The 20,637-nt window shown below is 42.5% G+C and overlaps 1 protein-coding gene across 1 annotated transcript in view; it reads right to left on the bottom strand.

The window, feature by feature from the left end:
* The window catches only part of Atp2a2 (ATPase sarcoplasmic/endoplasmic reticulum Ca2+ transporting 2), a 47,763-nt gene that overhangs the window by 17,000 nt on the left and 10,126 nt on the right, over positions 1–20,637 (bottom strand). The window contains 3 exon segments of the mRNA XM_032887019.1: positions 1,558–1,638; positions 18,053–18,191; positions 20,353–20,457. Coding sequence (XP_032742910.1) covers positions 1,558–1,638; positions 18,053–18,191; positions 20,353–20,457 — 325 coding nt within the window.

The following is a 20,637-nucleotide window of genomic DNA, read 5'->3' as shown; positions in this document are numbered from 1 at the left end:
AAAAGGAACACAGGGCTCATTTATTCAAAACAGGCAAACGAGGAAAACTTTGTAATGGAAATTAATCTCAGGGTAAAGAATGTCAGGAATACAAAAAGTATAATTTAAAAATGACTAATTTTGAAATAAGCTCCTGAAATATTTCCTGGAATAGTCAAGCTAGGGTTATCTATCTGACCTATGACTGTAGTATAACATTCAGTTGGGCTGGGAGCATGGGTCAGTTGTCCTAGTGCTTAATTAGCACACAAAATCTGGTGTCAGTCTGCAGCACCATACAAAGCCAAGTGTGTGGCACATGCTTTAAGCCCAAGTTAGAAAGTATAGACAGTAAAAAGAGCAGTTCAAGATTATTCTCAGGTATTACCAAGTTTGAGGACAGCTTGAGCTACAGGATATCCTGCTTCAAAAAGCCAAGAGGAAAAAAGGGGACCTTCAAGATTCTGATAACTTTCTCAGTTTTCTCTTATTTTTAGACACACCCCGAGGATTTCAGGTATACAACCCAGTCACTTCCCTAACATTTTATGGCTTAAATAACTTGAATCTGATGTTGCTAAAGGGAATTTAACTAGTTAAGCAGTTTATATAAAATCAAGCCCTAAAGCCCAGGTGACTGGGGGCTAGGGAGATGGCTCAGTGGTTAAAAGCACTAACTGTTCTTCCAGAGGTCCTGAGTTCAAATCCCAGTAACCACACAATGGCTCATAACCATCTGTAATGGGACCTGATGCTCCCTTCTGGTGTCTGAAGAGAGCGAGAGTGTACTCACATAAAATAAATAAATAAATCTTGGGGGAGAAGCCTCAGGTGGACCTACCTTATCATGATCAGTTAGAGACTTTTAAAACTGAACCCAAGTAGAGCGCTTGCCTAGCGAGCGCAAGGCCCTGGGTTCGGTCCCCAGCTCCGAAAAAAAGAAAAAAGGAAAAAAAACAAAAAACACTGAACCCAAATAAATCTTGACAGCCTTTAAGATTTATATTTACTTGCTATTGAGGTTAACACTTAAAATTAGTTTTGTTTTTAAATGTGTGTGGGGTGGGAAGAGAAAGTGTATGTGTGTGTTTTGTTGGGACAGGGTTTCTTTTCTCTGTGTAGCCCTGGCTGTCCTTAACTTGCTCTGTAGACCAGGCTGTCCTTGAACTCACAAGAGAACTGCCTGCCTCTGCCTCCCAAGTGCTAAGATTAAAAGTGTATGCCGTCATGCCTGGCTAACAAGCAATGTTTTGTGTGGTTTCCTTTTTTCCAACATGCACTGGTGCTCTGCCTGCTGGAGTTGTGAGCTACCATGTAGGTGCTGCAGACTGAACCCAGGTCCTTTGAAGAGCGATTGGTACTCTTACCAGTGAGCCATGTCTTCAGCCTGCCACCACTTTTTTAAACCTGACAACTTTGCCTGCAGGCATCATTCTACCCCGGATCATGGTAACTCTAAGAATTAAGCATCTTAGAGCAGTTAGAGTAGGATGCCACAAAGGGATGGCAGGCACCGACATACAGCTGAGAGGTCGGAGGCTTCCGAATCTGAGTGATTTTCCAACATCTAATACTTACCTGTAAGAATCGACTGGTCAACTCTCAGAGTTGTAGACTTGATGGATGTCAATCTAATGTCAGCCGGAACTTTGTCACCAACTAATTAAGAGGTTTAAAAAAAAGAGAGCAGTTAAAGTAAGCAACTTTTGTGGTTACCTAAAGATGAATGATTTGATATCAAACATGCTTTTAAAAACCAAAAACCTTGCGCACAACACAACAGAATACTTTTCTGTGAGCAGAGTGAACAGATCAAGGGTAGAACACTCCCAATGTACACTACAATGTACTCTATATTTAAAGCAAGCTACATGGGGGCTGGGGGTCAGAGGGTAGACAGGGCTGGGTGTGGTCCCAGAACTGAGTGGCTACCTATGGTACACACATAGGTAATTCCCACCACAACATCAGGACTGGAAGGTCTCCCTCATCGGCATAAGAAACACACATACACGGAATAGGTCTGAAATACACAGGAAGGTCCATCAGAGAAGCAACACAGAAACAAATGGCTCTTTTAAAAAAAAAAAAATGGGGTTGGGGATTTAGCTCAGCTCCGAAAAAAAGAAAAATCATTTACTTCACAACACAAATACAGAGCGGTAGAAATGCTACTTTAACCTTCAAAATGGCAAGAAATAATTTGACCTGAGTCAAAGCTGTCTGGTAATAAGATGCTTACTGGACAAGATCTAAACATCTACATAAGGGGTAAAAACAAACAAACATGGCTGGGGCACAGGTTGTTAGTTAGTTTGCCATGCAAGCATAGGAACGAGAGTCCCTTGGAACCATGACTTCAGTTCTCAGAACTCCCCAAAGTTGTCCTCTCTTCCCCACACCACCCATAAACTAAGTAAAAAGCTAACCATCCGGGAGTTGGGGATTTAGCTCAGTGGTAGAGCGCTTGCCTAGCAAGCGCAAGGCCCTGGGTTCGGTCCTCAACTCCGGGAAAAAAAAAAAAAAAAAAAGCTAACCATCCGTCAGTGAGACTGGGCAGCAGCCATGCACTGGAAGGCCAATCTGAAGACTGGGTATGACCCCTGCAATGGGAGGAGAGAACTGCCCGCCCGCAGCTGTCTCTACTCCAAATAAGAATGTAAAAAGCAAGCAGCACGTGAGATAGACAAATGCAGAAATCAATGAAAATTCTCCCAGTGCTAAAAAGGACAATGTAAGATGTGTATAATGAAGTCATCCAATACTCTGTGTCACAAAGTGCTAACTTGTCATGGTTTACCTGTGCTTCTAGACATTGAAGTACAGGACAGAAGGGAAACGAGGCATGGACAGGACTTGTGTTGCCCTCTAAAAGCCACGACACTCACTGCTCTTCCTCTCTAACTGTGTAAAGCTTATTCTTGACTTTATAAGCAATGAAAGCTGTGATCACTTTCTACTCACACTGCAGTGAAAATGTCCCAGGACACCTGTGCACTGCATGGGGAGTGACAGAGATCAACCACACACACAGGGCGGTAGAGGCTGTAATGGTAACGAATGAGCACCGCTGGGGTCACAGGCCACAGTGGAGACATTTCACCCTATGACCTTTGCTACCTTTTAAATTATCAAATAAATCTCTTGCATAACCTTAAAACCTTTCAGTCAACAATTTGTTTCCTGGGTAGAGTTCCTATAATAGTCCCAAAGGGCTCCTAGCTGAGCCCTTGGTGAGTATAAAGCCCGATGCTATAATGCACCCAGTAGGAGACCACAGCAAAGTCCCATGTGCTCCCTGGGGACAGTACCAGAGCTGTAGTCTTCAACAGCGCCAAAGAAACGCACATCTGCATGAGAACTGGGCATGCTCAGAAGACAGCCTGCTTGGCAGTGCCTGGGACTGCCTCCACCCTCACAGTGTGAGACTTTCAGGATGTTCTGAAAGGCAACCAAAGTGGTTTGGAAAACACCAAAACAGCCATCCCATCCGAGAAGTTCGCGCTGCATTGTTAGCGCTTCTCCAGAGCTTTACCCAGGAGAATTTATAGCTAGCTTTCTAAAGAATTTACTGCTGTGTTTCTCAACCTCCTTAATGCTTAATCCCTTTACCACAGTTCCTCATGCTGTAGTGATCCTTGACCATAAAATTATTTTGTTGCTACTTCATAACTGTAATAATTTTACTACCCTTAGGAACCGTAATACAAATATCTCATATGCAGGGTATCTGACATGCAACCCCTGCCGCTCTAGTGCATGAAATAAACACCCCTATGCCTACGAGAGCAAGGCAGCACACAAAGCTGGTAGGTCCAAACCCTCCAGGGATAAAGATCATCCTTGCATTTACTACAGGGACACACAGGTGAGGGTGGAAATTCCTGCTGGAAATGCTTATGCAACCAAGAGCAACATTCCAACCGGGTAAGACAAACCCTCCACTGCAAGGGCACTCTGCTCATGGGACAGCAAAGGGAGCACATCCAAATAATCAAGACAGTAAAGCAAAAGGCAACGCAAAACACACACAAGAGGGGTAAGAAGACCAGGCTTGACACCAGTCCTCCATAGGCAAAAGCAGGTCTCGGAATGTCAGGTAAGTCAGGCTTAAGTAGTGAATCCCTGCCTCAACAAACAAACAAATCACTAAATTGCCCCCCCCAAAATCTGTAAATGTACTATTTTTTGTTTTAGCCTTTAAAATTTGTATTACATTTTTACTTATTTTGTATGTGCATGGGGACATCCCAACATGAATGAGGTCCGAGGTTATCTTTCAGAAGTCGGTTGTCTCTTATGTGGGTTCCAAGGACTGAATTCAGATCATCAGAAGGCGGCACACACCTTTACTGCTAATCCATCTTGGTGACTCTGGTTTTGTTTCTGATTAAATTTAAGGTTTTTTCATACAATATATTTTGATCATGTTTTCTCCTCCCAGACTCTCTCTGCCTCAAGACCCACCAACTTTATGTTCTTTCAAAAAACAAAAATAACCCCCCCCACAAAAACATAAAACCAAATCAAAGTAAAAACTAAGATAAAGAATGTTCAAACAAACAAAATAAAAAAAAAAAACTTACAAAAAATACCAGCTGGTTTTTGTCAACTGGTCAATTTGGAGTGCCCAGGCCTGGCTTTTTTTTCAAGTAGGTTTGTAAGACAGACTTCGTAAAAGTGTTGAACTTGAGGAGATCCTCTCACTCAGCCAAGATACCTAGTGGTGCCACCACCACTCTCTTAATTGCATTATTTCTGCATGTTATAAGTTAATCTGATTCCCTGGGCCTTTCAACATTGTGAAGTGAGTACAAGGTCAACTGGAAGCATTATAACTCTAAATGGAAAATTTCAAACGCTTCTTTGATGTCTGAGATGATTGGTGTAATGATCCCACGGGAGCTGCAGACAAGACTTTTGTCCAATGAGGCACAGAGGCGCTAGCAATCTATAGCTAATGTTATTCATGACTGCGCTGTAACTGAGAGGGTACACAGTAACTGTATTTACAAATTTCCATCTAAGGGAACTAGAGAGAGAACTCAAGAGGTCAAGAGTTCTGGCTGCTCTTGTAGAGAGCCTGGGTTTGTCTCCCAACATCCACATGGTGGCTCAGAACTCCCTTTAACTCCAATCCCAAGGGACCCCATGCCCTTTTCTGGCTTCTTTGGAAATATGGTGATTAGACACGTGAGTAGGCAAAATACCTATCAGACAATTAAAAAGAGGAAAAATTGTCTAATGCTAACAAGATGGCATCAGGTAAAGCTCTCATAGAGCAAGTTGAGGACCTCAATTTAATCCTTGGACCTCATGTTGGAAACAGAGAAGAGAACCAACTTCCACACTCTGTAGCACACTGAGACATCACATGCACACATATTATACACACATGTGTAATAAAATAGAAGGGGCAAACTATGATGCTACTTTTAACCTCAGCAGGCAGAACACTCAAGACAGCCACAGTGAAACCCTATCCTCACCTGTCCCCAAAAAGGTGAGGAGAGAAGAGAAGTGGGGTGTGTATGTTTACGCTCTTGTGTATGTGTGCATGGAGGTCAAGGAAAAGGCGTCAGATCCCTTGGGGCTAGAGTGAAGATGGTTGGAAGCTACCTGATGTAGGTGAACCTAACTCTGGACCTCTCTCAGAGCAGGTAGTGCTTCTAACCGACAAGCCTTCTCTCGCTAACCCCACCCACATTTTAATGGTGCTGAAGACTGACCATGTATATGTTAGGAAAGTGAGCCACTCACTACAAATCCTTGCTTTCCTGAAACAAGATCTCCATTCAGACTCTCTTGTCTGCCTTCAGAATGCCGAGCTTATAAGCCGTGCCTCCACACCCAGCAATGAATGTACAGGTTAAAATTTCTGAATAACACAAACAGCACTAGAGTGAGGTAAAGCCAATACCTAAACATACATACTAAATGAAACATCTATGGCAGCGCTATAAGGTCGACCACTTCCCCTAATATGAAGACCGTTACTCTGCTGTACCGCTATTCACGGAACTGTTGGGCTTCCAGTGACACGTTTTACACTGTGTGTGCCCCCCTGTCTCATGCCCCAGCCACACAGCCTACCCACGCTGCCCTTTCTCTTCTCACGCACACCCAGCCTTGCCCTCTGTCTCGGGCTGAACTGAACTGCTGCTGGCTCATCGGTCTTGTTCTTTTGTACAGAGCTCCAACTGAAACCTGGAGCTCTCTTCACTTGAGGGAGCCTTTCACTCCTGCCCAAGAGAAAATGGTTGTTTCATGTGGTCACTGAGTTTTTAAAAAAACAAACAAAAAGCCAAAGTAACACTGAGTGCTTACAGTGCACACTTCACACTTAATGTAACTAGTCACACAGAAAACATAAAACTCCACTGACAGCAGGGCACCTGCCTACAGATAAAAGTTAAGGTAAACGTGCCTATTTCTCAGAACGCAGGGCGTCTGACCTAAGTTAAACCAACGCTGTCTCATGCTCACTGTGGCACAGGCTAAATGCCATACTCCTTAACAAGAGGAGGAAACGGGCAGAGCCGTGCAGCCAATTTTATAATAAACCTTAACCACACAAAGCCTCCAGAGCTTATGGAAGATCTAGGGTAATAGGCTGGGAAGCCTAGGGAAAGGGAGAACTACCTATGTGGCTAAAGGAAAGCCCCGCTGCATCCTGGGTAAAGACTTTTCAGTTTGACTCTGAGGTCGCCTGCACGCCTTAGTAAGCTTTGTGCCAATTCTAAGCAAGCCTAACATTGGCTCCCAGGGTGAATTGCTTAGTCACATCCTACCCCCGGGAAATTTCTCAAAAATTTAGTAAGAAATCATTAATTCTATTTTCTCATGTTAAGAAAGGGAACCGGTAAATGTGTAAAAGACTGTATTTTAATAAAGACATTTTAATGAAGAAAAAAAATCTATATTGGTGGATGTTTCTACAATGGAAAAGCAGAAAGCTTATGCAAGTTAGCTTTGAATAATTTACTTAAGGTGTGTAAAGGATGAAAATGGGATGATGTAAATGGTACCCAAGTGTCTAAGGTCAAAGATCAACAATTACAAGAACGTTCTAAAATATACATGTAATAAAGTGTTTGGTGTTAGTACCTGACTGGAGTAACTGACCTTCTGGGTGTTCAATAATTCTACTTAGAGGCCTATATAATATGGCCAGAGGGATGGAAAGAAGTACTTTTACCCTTGTTTTCTAAAGTCAGCTAGATCCCAGGGTGTGCCAGGGAGACCTCATCTAATCAATTCTAATCAGTGTCCAGACTACAAAAGTCAACCAACAGAAAAACTTCCTACACACTTCCTAGTAAAGCAGTTGTCAAATAAGGCCTTTGACTTATCCTCACACAAATGGAATAACTAGTGAAACAAAGACCAAAGGAGCCAAAAGTTCCTCTCGTGCCTAAATGATCCCAGGGGACTATCAGGTCTTTCAACTGGCCTTGAACAGTTAAAAAAAAAAAAAGTACACGCACGCATGAATTTTGGTCAGCTCCATGGTCTTAGGCAGGAATGAAATGGCTGTGTGGTTAATGTAGTCCTCAGACATTATACTCAACTATCAGGTACAACTTTTTCTCAGTGTGATTATCTCCTGAGTAAAAGAAAAGTAAGCTGCCCATAATACACAGGAAATGACTTTGGCTCAATCTAACACTGAAGTAACTACCTAGAGCTAAAACAAACCAGACACACCAGAAGAGGTCACTGAATCCCATTACAGATGGTTGTGAGCCACCATGCAGTTGCTGGGAATTGAACTCAGGACCTCTGGAAGAGCAGTCAGTGCTCTTAACCACTAAGCCATCTCTCCAGCCCTATAGGTGTCATATTTATTCTATTCTGTCCCTCTCTCTCCCCCTCTCCTTCTCCCCACTTCCTCTCTCTCGTCTGAGACGTGGTCTGTCTGTGTAGTCCGGGATGGCCTCAAACTCAGAGATTTACCTTCTTCTGTCTGCCAACTGCTGGAATGAAAGGTGTGCTTGACCACCACACCTAGAGAGAATTGTTTTTTGTCATGGTGACTGTGGGAGCTGACCTCACCAAGTCAAGAAACTGCTTGCTTTCTTTGTAAGCTGCTGACTAGGTGCTAAGTCAGGTTGGCTGGTTTGGGACCCCCAAACTCCAGAGGGTTTGTATGATAAGGACTGGCTTCTTTCTAGAATCCCACGGGTGGCAGATTTTCTGAAGCCATGTGCCTGTATTTGGTGAGGGATTTTCTTTATTCCAAAATCCTTTGAATTCCAGATTCTAAAGAATAGGAGGTGCTGTTTTCTGTTTCCTTACTTCCTATGAGCATTGTTTTTTTGAGACAAGGTCTCCATGGGCCATAGCTGTCCTAGGTGTCACTGGGTAGACCAAGCAGACTTTGAAGCACAAAGATCTTCCAGACTCTCCATGGGCCACGCTGAAATTAAGCGTGCACCATCATACTCGGAAGGAGTACTGTTCTTACTCCAATTGTGTTGGATCACCGTGACAGTGACTGGATCTAAACAGAACTTCAGTTAACAGTTTAAAAGACAAAATGAAAATGTACACCTGCGGGGCTGGAGAGATGGCTCAGTGGTTAGAGCACTGACTGCTCTTCCAGAGGTCCTGAGTTCATTTCCCAGCAACCACAAGGCGGCTCACAACCATCTGTAATGGGATCTGATGTGTCTGAAGACAGCTGTAGTGTACTCATATAAATAAAAATAAATCTTGAAAAAAAAGTAGGGGTTGGGGATTTAGCTCAGTGGTAGAGCGCTTGCCTAGCAAGCACAAGGCCCTGGGTTCAGTCCCCAGCTCCAAAAAGAAAAAAAAAAAAGAAAAGAAAAGAAAAAGAAAAAAAAGTATATCAGACTCATGAACAGGCAACACCTGATGCCAGGCCTTGACTCTCAACTCTTGGGAGGCAGGTGATCTCCACAAGGTCAAACGGCAGTCTAGTCTGATTCCCATGGACAGTGAGTCTCAGGCTGACGGGGCTGACTGAATCTATGTGACCATTTCCCTCTGCTGACTCACATCTTACACCACTTCTCAAGCATTTGGCTAAGATCAAGTGTTAAAATTTAATACAAGGAGGGTTAGCAAGATGACTCACTCAGCAGGTAAAATCGACCGCCAGCAAACCTGACAACTAGAAGTCTAATCCCCAGAACCATGCCTATAGGAGACAATGAATTCTTCCTAACTTGTTCTCTAACCGTTCTGGTGTGCACATACACCACACCACACCACACCACACCACACCACACCACACCACACCACACCCACACACAGAAATACATTTAAAAAACAAAGCTAGTGTGGGGAAAATACTCATAACCACAGGTTCAGATTCTGAAGAGCTTGTTTAGAACTGTCTCCATTCCATTCTCTTGCACACCAGAAATACTGGCTTCCGGAGGGGAGCCCAACTGCTTAGCACTTACAAAGTGGCATCCTACAGCTGTAGCATTATGCTGTTCACATTACAAGACCGTCTTTGTGAACAGGCGTGAAGAAGTATGCCCAGGTTAGTTGTCACAACGCATCATGTGCTAGCATTTTTTTGCATCAACTTGGCCAACCCATGACCTTGTTTCACCAAGGCCAGGAAGTAAAGAGAGTTTTACTTCAGGAAGCTCAATGAATGAGAGACTTCTCTAACTTGCTATGACTCCTTCACATCTTCTGCTAAGGGTCAATCTGGTTGGCACATCTGGAAACAGATCTACTAAGGAGTTTAAAATAAAAAAAAAATCTATGAAAGTAAGACCTGTCTCATATTTTTTTAAAGGGGAAAAAAAAAGGGGTTGGGGATTTAGCTCAGTGATAAAGCGCTTGTCTAGCGAGCACAAGGCTCTGGGTTCGGTCCCCAGCTCCGGTGGTGGTGGGGAACCCCTTTTATAAAGGAAATATTAACTTCCTTTACAGCACAGGCTTCTGTGAGTTTCAGACGGCTGTGCCTGGGAAGCAGGCAAGGCAACACTGCTGATCACATCCAGTAATGTTCCCTAATGGGCTTGTCAGTGCCTGAGGGCACTCGGTAGTGGAAAGTTCTTATTCTTGCCAAGGGAGTGCTCTGCAATTTTTTCCTCCACATTTTTTTCCTCTTTGGATTGAGGCAGGAAGAACGAGCGTATCTGTTATAAACCTCCTTCCATTTGCTAACACCTGACACTGCTCACATGTAATTCTTGGCTCCTTAAGTTCTTAGCCCTTTCCTTTCCATAACAATACTGATTTTCACTCTGAACAAAAATACAATTTAAAGGTTAGGCAACCAAGAATACAGTTAAGAGTAAGTTTTAAAAAATTATTATTTTGCATAATTTACAAATGAATGGAAGTTTTCTTTGCCCTACAAGGAGCATTAAGGATGCATAAACATCTTTTTCTACCTAAACATAAATGATACACACAAGGAAAATAGTTTAAACATACACGTATGTAGGTGAATAAAAAGTATTCTTATTTTAGCTGGGTGTGGGGTGCATGCCTATAGTCCCAAGCACTTGGAAGGTAGAGGAACTGAGTTTGAGGCTAGCCTGGTCTACAGAGTGAGTTCCAGGACAGCCAGGGCTCCACCAAGTAACCCTGTCTCAAAAAAAATTTTTTTTTAATTTTAATTACATTTTTATTATTTAGTTGTGTGCCGTGCCAGTCTTTAAGTAGAAGTCAGATGACAATGTACAGAAATCAGTTCTCTCTACCACGCCCCAGAAATCCAACTAGGTTGTCAGGCTTAACACAGGAACTTTTATCAAAAGAGCTAACTTACTAGCAGCAAACTTTTATTAATCAATTTTGGTTCTTTTTTTTTTTTTTTTTTTTTTTTGAGCTGGGGACTGAACCAGGGCCTTTGCCTTCCTAGGCAAGCGCTCTACCACTGAGCTAAACCCCCAACCCCTTAATCAATTTTATGTACACTAAAATATATACATATATAACTTTAAGAAGCCCTTTCAAAAAGTAAGATCAGAAGCTGTCTTATGAATGAAATGGCTCTTGAAATAAGTTGTAATAAATTTTTTCTGTTGTTTTTTGAGACAGGGTTTCACTGTGTAGCTTTGGCTACCCTGAAATCTGCTCTGTAGATCAGGCTGGCCTCAAACTCATGAGATCTGCCTGCTTCTGTCTCCTGAATGCTAATTTATATTTCTTAAATTTTTCTGGCTATATAGAAAAAAATGGCATTCTTTACTCTTGAAAGCCCCCTTTCCTTAAGCTGTCGTAGGTCTCAGCATGAACAAGGGGGAAACATTACAAAGCACCACAGCACTGTGAATCTGTTCCCATGGTGGCTTTGGGGGAGCTTTCTTTTAAAACACAAATATGAAATGTCTTTATAAAAAATATTCCAAAGGGGTTGGGGATTTAGCTCAGTGGTAGAGTGCTTGCCTAGCAAGCGCAAGGCCCTGGGTTCGGTCCCCAGCTCCGAAAAAAAGAAAAAAAAAATTCCAATAGCTTCTTACTAGACACCACACCTGGCACCTAGAGGAAGCTAAATAAAGTGTTTACTGATGGATAAGACAGACAGGTAAGAGACTTCAGAAGCTCGGCCTAGTGGTACAGGTTGGTATTAACACTAACTCAGGAGGCTGAGGTGTGCACGGACACCTGAGTGAGATGCGGTCTGAAAATGAAGAGAGGACGGGCTGGGTATGTAGTTCAGTCAGCAGGCAGAGTTCTAGCGCGCATTCAGAAAGCCCTGAAATGCTGAGCTATGAGCCGCATCGTTTACTTCTGGAGGGCGCATTAGTTCATGGAAGCAGGAATCACATTCTACTCTCATGTCCCAGCCACTTTCTCCAAATCCCAATCCTCTAAATGTTCTAACACAAGCAAAGCTGAAACACTGTATTTTTCAAGTCTCAGTACCTCAGAAAAGGTAAGCCTTTGCTTCCCACGGTTTTAACCCCCCCATCTTAACCTCAGTGTCAAGAATGGGAAAGTGACACTGTGAGTACTACTGAGTCATGCGGTGGGGGTGTAACTACGGGAAATCAGGAAATGCCAGCCCCATGTAATCAGGTCAAGCTTCAAGATCAACTGGTCTGTCCCGGTCTGAGGGGTTGGGGGTGGGGGAACCTCCCACAGTGCTTCATCTCTCAGTCTTATGACCTGTCCTCCCAATGTTAAAGGGTTTTGACCTCAAAGACTCTGCTTAATATATCTACACTTACTTTTAAAAAGTATTTTGCCCCATCAAGAGAGACTTGCATTTATCTCATGTGTGTCTGTTGTCTGCAGAGGCCAAGACATGTTGGATGCCCTGGACCTGGGTGCCAGAGTCTCTTGAACTGAGTTACTTTTTTCTGAGCCATCAAGTGGGTGTTGGGAAAGGAACGAGTCTTCTGCAGGAGCAGCCAGTGCTCCAACTGGGAGTCGTGGCTCTTCTTTTTTCTTTTTTTTTTTTTCAGAGCTGGGGACCGAACCCAGGGCCTTGCGCTCCCTAGGTAAGCTCTACCACTGAGCTAAGTCCCCAGCCCGCTCTTCTTTTTTCTTAAGCTTTGTTTTTATCTATGCGCATGTGTGTGGTGTGTGCAGGAGACTGAGGAGGCCAGAGGCCTGGGATCTTCCTGGAGCTGAGTTACAGGCAGTTGTGAGGTTCCCAAACTGGGTGCCAGGACTTAACTGAGGGTCTTTTCAAGGGTATGACCTGAGCTGAGCTCAACTCAAGTCCTTGCTTTGCTTAACATACATGCTAACATGAAGAATTTAGGACTTTATTTGTACAAACAACCCACGTTATTATTTCCAGTGTTACTGCCTGAGTCTAGATGCCCTGACCTTTATTATCTCTAGGCAGCTCTGTTCTCTCACATCCTCACTGTGAAACAACTTCACAGAGGGAAAGCTGAAGGAAAACAAACACGCTCAACACTTTACTAGGTTGTTTTTCTTGTTTTTTTTTTTTTTTTTTTTTTTTTTTTGGTTCTTTTTTTTTCGAGCTGGGGACCGAACCCAGGGCCTTGCGCTTTAGGTAGCGCTCTACCACTGAGCTAAATCCCAGCCCTTTCTTGCCCTTTTTTTAAAATATAAGTTTGACTTTTAAAAAATTTTGGGGGGCTGGAGAGATGGCTCAGTGGTTAGAGCACTGACTGTTCTTCCAGAGTTCCTGAGTTCAAATCCCAGCAACCACATGGTGGCTCACAACCATCTGTAATGGGATCCGATGCCCTCTTTTGATGTGTCTGAAGACAGCTATAGTGTACTCATATACAATAAATAAATCTTTACCACAATAAATAAGTAAACGAATAAACGAATAAATGAATAAATAAATAAATAAACAAATAAATAAGGGGACAGGACAGATATGTGTGTGGAAGTCTGAGGTTCACATCAGATGTCATCCTCAACCATTCCCCACTTTATTTACTGAGTGAATCCCATGTTGAACCCAGAGCTCACCTCAACTAGTGTAGCCAACTTGGTGTGGAGTTCCTTTGCTCACCCAATAGAGTAACAGGATCAGAGGAGAGAGGCCATGCATCCCCATGTTTTATGTGGGTGCGGACCAGAAAGATGGCTCAGTGCATAAAGCACTTGCTATGCATCTCTCTGGTCCAGTTTGACAATTATAAACACATAAAACCCTGCATGCTGGAGAGATGGCTTAGAAATTAAGAACACTGGTTTTCTCCTTCAGAGATCCTGAATTCAAATCCCAGCACCCACATGGTGGATCAGAAGGCCCTCTTGGGGTGAAAGAGCAAGCAAGCGTGCGCACACCTTTTCTGTAAATAAAAAACTAATATCTCATTAAATTGCTTAACCATAAATTGCTCACCCAGGGTAATTACTGTTTAAACTATACTTAAATGTTAGTATGATCTGCAGGACAGAATCCACATTTATGCTCTGGAAGAGGCAGATCATCTGTGCTCCAGGCCAACCAGGGCAAAACAGTGAATCGTATCTTGGAAAACTATTTTTTCTTTTTATTTGTTCTCTGTGTGTGCGCTCACACATATGCCTGTCTGAATTTATATGTACTACGTACAGACGCCAGAGGAATCCATGGAACGGAAGCTGTGAACGGAACTTTGGTATTCTGCAAAAGCTGTAGTCATTTTAAAACAAAAACAGCATCCTGGGACAGTAGGAACTTTTAGAAATTCAGAAACCACCCAGCTCCACTTCAGACTTAAACAATCAACCTGCCCATAAAGTTAGGCTTTCTCTAAACAAAACCAACCAAATAGCCTTTGTTTTTGTACTTAAAAACAGGGCTGGGTTGGGGTTGGGGATTTAGCTAAGGGGGAGAGCCCTTGCCTAGGAAGCGCAAGGGCCTGGGTTCGGTCCCCCGCTCCGAAAAAAAAAACCAAAAAAAAAAAAAAAAAAAACAGGGCTGGGGAGATGCCTAACTCCGGCTCGGGGGTTAGGAACTCCTCTTCCACAGGACCTAGGTTCAATCCCTAGTACCCATATAGAAGCTCATACAGTTATCCATCTGTTATCCCAGTCTCAAAGGATCCAATGTATTCTTCTGGCTTCTGCAGGCACCTATACTCAGGAAACACCCATAATGCAAGATAAACAACAGGGGGACATGGTCATGTATGCCTTTAATCCCAGCACTTGGGGGCCAGCCTCATCTACATAGCATTCTAGGTTTATCTACGCAGACTCCCCCTGCCTAGAAAAACAAACAACAAAATTACCACCCCCCCCACTAGTGGTATGCTAAGTGCTGGGACCACAGAAATGAGTGTCCATCTTATTCTTACACTCTTTAAGTGATTGCTTTAAAAAAGGCTTTGCTGTAAATAACACAGAACTCAAAATACCATCTGGTTTTATCACAATGCCCCCCTCACCACAACCATCAAATAACCCCAAATCTGCCAATCTGGCATAGTCACACACATTTGTAATTCCAGCAGGCAGAAGATCTTGAGTTCAAACCTGGCCTGAGTTTATAAGGACCTACACCAAAACAGAGGCCAACGCTTGAAATCCCATGGCCTGCTTTGATCTCTGCTCTCATGGCTGCCCAGCTCGTAAGATTGTGCTTGTTAAACAGACAAAGCTAGGCTGCTCGACTTTGATGGCTTCCTAAAAGAAATTAAGAAAACAAAACCAACTAAACAAAAAACCCAGCAAGCAAGCCTCATGGTCACAACTAACCACCTTACTGTACATTCATAAAGTTCCTTAGAATCTACAGAGATGGGATGGCAGTATAGACCTAATGACTCATGACTAGCCTGGGCTAGAGGGAACTATGTCAAAGAAGTTCAACTCACTTTAACTGCCTAATTCTGTAGAGGTAAATTTTCTCTGTCCTGCGTTTAGGCAGAGGAAGACAATGCTGGCTTTCTTCAATGAATTGGGTTATCTCTTGCCTTGCCATAACCTTGCCTTGTACTCAATGGCCTAGCAAAGTCACATATGTGCATATTTTATATGGGGGGGGCGGGGGGGGTTGAGACAGAGTCTATGTACCTCTGTCTGTCTTAGAACTCAGTATGTAGACCAGACTGGCCTCAACCTCAAGAGATCCCTCCTGCCTCTGCCTCCCAAGTGCCAAGGTGTGTGCCACCCTGCATGAGGCTGGCTTTATGTTACTTAATCTCATTATTATTCTTTAAATAGTCAGGTTTAAGAATTATTCCTCTGGGGGTTGGGGATTTAGCTCAGTGGTAGAGCGCTTGCCTAGCAAGCGCAAGGCCCTGGGTTCGGTCCCCCGCTGCGGGGAAAAAAAAAAAAAACCAAACAAAAACAACAAGAATTATTCCTCTGTATTACTGAGTAAATGTGGAAAGTGCTGTCCCTACTACTGAGCAACTAATCAGGAAATATAAAATCTGTTCCTTACAGAAGGTTGAAAGCAATTCTGTGTTGAGATTGGGTCACTCGGATCATTTGCACGATAACTTTAAGGTAGAGCTCACTCCAGAGGACGCTGCAGGATAGGAGCGCGTGCGTAACTACGCTCTGTGCCACTGTTCATCCTGTTACCAAGGCAGTGATGCAGACAGTACCCTTGAATAAGCCCCCACAGGGCATGCATCAAAGCCACTGCCAAATCTAAATTCAGACACTCTTTTGCTATTATAGCTTAATTCACATTTATAAGATTAACAGATTAATAGAGAAAATTTAGAACCACTTACGTTCCCTTACTGTACGATTAAATACAGCTTGTCTACTATGTTTCCATTCATCAGAAATATTCTGGCATTAAAAATGATGCAGAAGGGGTTGGGGATTTAGCTCAGCGGTAGAGCACTTGCCTAGCAAGCGCAAGGCCCTGGGTTCGGTCCCCAGCTCCGAAAAAAAGAAAAAAAAAAAATGATGCAGAAATAATGAGTGATGGGCATTGTAATCTTACTCTCTGTCAAGTCAACTTTACATGACTGTGTGTTCTAGATAGGTCAAAGGCTTACATAAGCCATCTGTAATGGTCACACAAAATAATGTGTCTGGATATCAAAGCACCATACATTGTGCACGACATCTCAGAGTAAGTAAATACATAACAATCCAAACAAGCTGTTAGGGAATAGTGAAAGGAAGACAACAACAGTTGTTAGAAAAGAGAGATTTCTCTGAATGGATGAAAGTCTGGAGTTAACGATGGCTACAGAACTCTGTGAACACTGTGGAAAAGAAGGTTGTATGGCGGGGTTGGGGATTTAACTCAGTGGTAGAGCACTTGCCTAGCAAGCGCAAGGCCCTGGGTTCGGTCCCCAGCTCCGAAAAAAAAAAAAAAAAAAAAAAAAAAAAAAAAAAAAAAAAAAATAAAAAGAAGGTTGTATGGCATATCAACCATGTATTACTGAGATGCTACAAACAGTGATGTGAGCCACCAGCAAACTGAAATGTGACTCATGTACATGCCACACATGTGGTCATCATGTGTGTACATTAGACATAACAGGGATTAATTTTCCTCAACTAGAGAAGGTGAACAGGACATATTTAGAGCGGCTGGTGGCTATTAACCACACATTTGTATGACTGTCAAAATATCCACTCACTTAAGTGCCTATCCCTAAATACATTTAGATCTGTCCTGCAGAGCAAATTTTATCATAAAGACATTTATCAGCTGCATTTAACCCACACTTGTGATCCCATGCTTTGGTCAGCATTACCAAGTGGACGAAAAAGGAAGAAGTGCAAGACGCTTAAAAAAAAACAAAAAACAAAAAACTACGAAAAAACTAGCGATCTCTGTTTTGCACCTCTTAGAATGATCAAAATCCAAGAAGCAAGCACATGAGCACAAGGCCAAAACACTGTCCATACTTCCCATAATGCATGTGCAGAAGTGGCTATCTAGCAGGGAGTTAGCACTGCCCATGAAGGATTCAGAAATAGGTCAAAGGAACATAGCCTTAAATGTAGGGAATGACAACTGACTATATTCAAATTTTAAAATTCATTCTTTTTATTTTTTTTTGAATATCCAACTTTGTTTTTTGAGTATTTATTTACCTCACCATTTTTAAAAATATTAACAATGCCTTTAATCCCAACACTCAGGAGGCAGAGGCAGGTGGATCTCTGAGTTCAAGGCCAGCCTGGTCTACAGGAAAACACTGTCTCTAAAAACAACGGAAACAAACTATAACAGCAGCAAAACACCCGACAACTATAAAAAGAAAGTGGAGGGGCTGGAGAGATGACTCAGGGGTTAAGGGCAGTGGCTGCTCTTCCAGAACCAGGCTTCAATTCCTAGCACCTACATGGCAGCTCACATAACTAAAGTTACACAGACAAACACGCAGACTAAGCACATGAACAAATACAATTAAGGGGTGGGGGGGAGAGAAGGTACGAGGTTAGAGACCCACTTGTTAATTTTGAATAGAATTACTAAAGAAAACAGGGCTCGAGAAGGTTCAGTCAGCAACCCCATGTCAGCTCACTCCAGTTCCAAGGAATCCAATGCCCTCCACAGGTACCAGGCACATGTGCAGTGCAGACAGTCCTGAGCTAGCAAATCACTCACATGCATAAAATTAAAAAGCAAAACAAAAACCTCTAAACACAAAAAGCTAAATATAATTCTGAACCTTGAGAAAAGAACCTTAAAAATAAACTGTAGGAATAAATAAAAAGGAACTCAGCTCACCAGCAATTTCCACTATATCCCCAGGAACTATATCTTTCGCTTTAATCCGCTGCACACTCTTTCTGTCCTGTCGATACACCTTGCCCATTTCAGGTTCATACTCCTTAAGAGCTTCTATTGCATTTTCAGCGTTTCTCTCCTGTATAAAGGAAAACCAAGTACGGTAAACCAGACTGCCTGGCTTAAATATTTCTAGATTAGAAATTACAATTACAATCTTTAATATTAAAAAGCATTATTAATGACACCTGTACTAAACAACTGGCATTTTGGTTAAAAAACAAAACAAAACAAAACAAAACTTTTACATATGAGTGCTCTGTCTTTACAGATACCCAAGAGGGCATCAGATCCCATTATGGATGGTTGTGAGCCACCATGTGGTTGCTGGGATTTGAACTCAGGACCTCTGGAAGAGCAGTCAGTGCTCTCAACTGCTGAGCCATCTCTCAGCTGCAACAATTGGCATTTTTAATACAAACATTTACAAACTTATGTATACAGTAAAAAGCCAGGCCAAACAAGGTGATACATACCTTTAATTTAACTCAGTACAGTAGACAGAGGTCCTCTGTACGTTCTAGGCCTGACAGAATTATCTAGTGAGACCCTGTCTCAAAAATAAAATAAATATGTGGTCATGCATACCTGGAATCCTTGCAGTCTGGAGTTTGAGGCAGGAGAATTGTGGGTTGGAGGCCATCCTGGGCTATATTATGAGCTACTATTGCCTCAAAAACAAAACACAATACATTAGAGCTCAAGGCAGTTTGGTCTACAAAGTGAATTTCAGGACAGTCAAGACCACACAGAGAAACCCTGTATTGAACAAAAACAATAACAAAAACAAAACCCCTAAAAAACGGAGTCTGATGTCACAGGTATGCCTGGCCACCATCCTGCCTCAAAATTTTAACATGGGGGTGAGGGTGGGGTATTAAAACAGAGGCCAGCAAACTGCTTTCTGCCTGCACCTCCTGAGAGTTGGAGTTAAACCCACCCCAGGACTGTAAAGTACGCTTGATGGCAATCCGAATGGTCCAGCGATCCCCTGTGATCCCAAATACTTGGAAGGCTGACACAGAATAGTCTTTCTTGAGCTTGCAGCTAACCTGGGCTAAAATGCTGTTACCAAAAATACATAAATATTTAAAAAAAAAAAAAAGGGGTTGGGGATTTGGCCAAGGGGAGGTTTGCAAGGCCCGGGGTTCGGTCCCCAGCTCCGGAAAAAAAAAAAAAAAAAAAAAAAAAACCAAACAAAGAATGTTAAGCATTCTACTTCATTTCTAAAGTAACACTGAAGGGGAAAAGAAAGCCAACTTGAAAACGACCGTCTTGTCAAACTCTAAACAAAGCATGTTGGTCTGTTTGAGGTAGATCCCTGTGGAGCAATTCTGAAGGACGCAATTTCTGTTCTATAGTAAATAAGCTTTCAGCCTGTGTGCAGGCAAAGCCTATGTAATAGAGAGAAATTGCAAACAATTTAGGTTCTAAGAATTCTTACAGCCTCTTCCTATTCTGCCAGCCAAGGAAAATAAGAGACATTTTCAAAAATCATCATCAAGTATAAAGGCAGAGTACAGTCCTCACATCCTTTGGTTTTCTGTAGCTTCTCGTTATCAACGTTCTTATTTGAAAATGGCGTCTTCCTATTGTTGCTCAGACTACTCTCAAAAGATCCTGCCTCCAACTACTCAGTGCTACACTGCAAGATCCACCACGCCCAGCCTCTCATCCACATTCACTCTCCATTCCCCCTACACACACACACACACACACACACACAGCCTTTTTTTCAGACAGGGTTTCTCCGTATACCTCTGGCTGTCCTGGAACTTGTTCTGTAGACCAGGCTGGCCTCAAACTCACAGAGATCACCAGTCTCTGCTTCCCAAGTAAGGACTGGGTGGGAGTAAAGGGCTGTTTCACCACATCTGGATTCTTTTTGTGCATTCCAGGCCACCTTGGTATATACAGTTTCAGGACAGCCAGGGCTCTGTGAATAGTCCTTGTCTTTAAAAAATAAAAACAATGGGCTGGAGAGATGCTCAGTGTTAAGAGCACTGACTGCTCTTCCAGAGGTCCTGAGTTCAAATCCTAGCAACCATATAGTGGCTCACAACCATCTGTAATGGGATCTGATGCCCTCTTCTGGTGTGTCTGAAGACAGCTAGTGTATTCACATACATAAAATGTTAAAACAAAAACAAAAACAAAAAAACAAAACAGCTAATGTTTAGAAAAATGACCAGATTACTACAATGTAACACTTAACACTGCTGCAGAAACTTTTCGCTTACCTGCCATACACCCACAATTGCATTGGCTACCAATATAAGCAGAATTACAAAAGGTTCTACAAAGGCTGTAATCGTTTCTTCACCTTCTTCGAACCAAGCCAAAACCTAAAAGGAAAATGGCACATGTTAGACCTACTATGTGCTTTTAGGCTTAGTTACTTTCATAATAAAAGATCACATTGTGGAAGTTATTATAGAAAATAAAAACCCTTGTTCTTAAAAATAAGGCAAAATGTAGTAATGGAAACAATTGGTTTATATCCTTTTCTTACCTGAGTTAAGATT

Source organism: Rattus rattus, chromosome 16 (genome assembly GCF_011064425.1).
Source record: "Rattus rattus isolate New Zealand chromosome 16, Rrattus_CSIRO_v1, whole genome shotgun sequence".
In the NCBI taxonomy this organism is placed as follows: Eukaryota; Metazoa; Chordata; class Mammalia; order Rodentia; family Muridae; genus Rattus; species Rattus rattus.
Note: the sequence above shows the minus strand (reverse complement) of the source record. Positions and strands in the feature narration are given on the sequence as shown.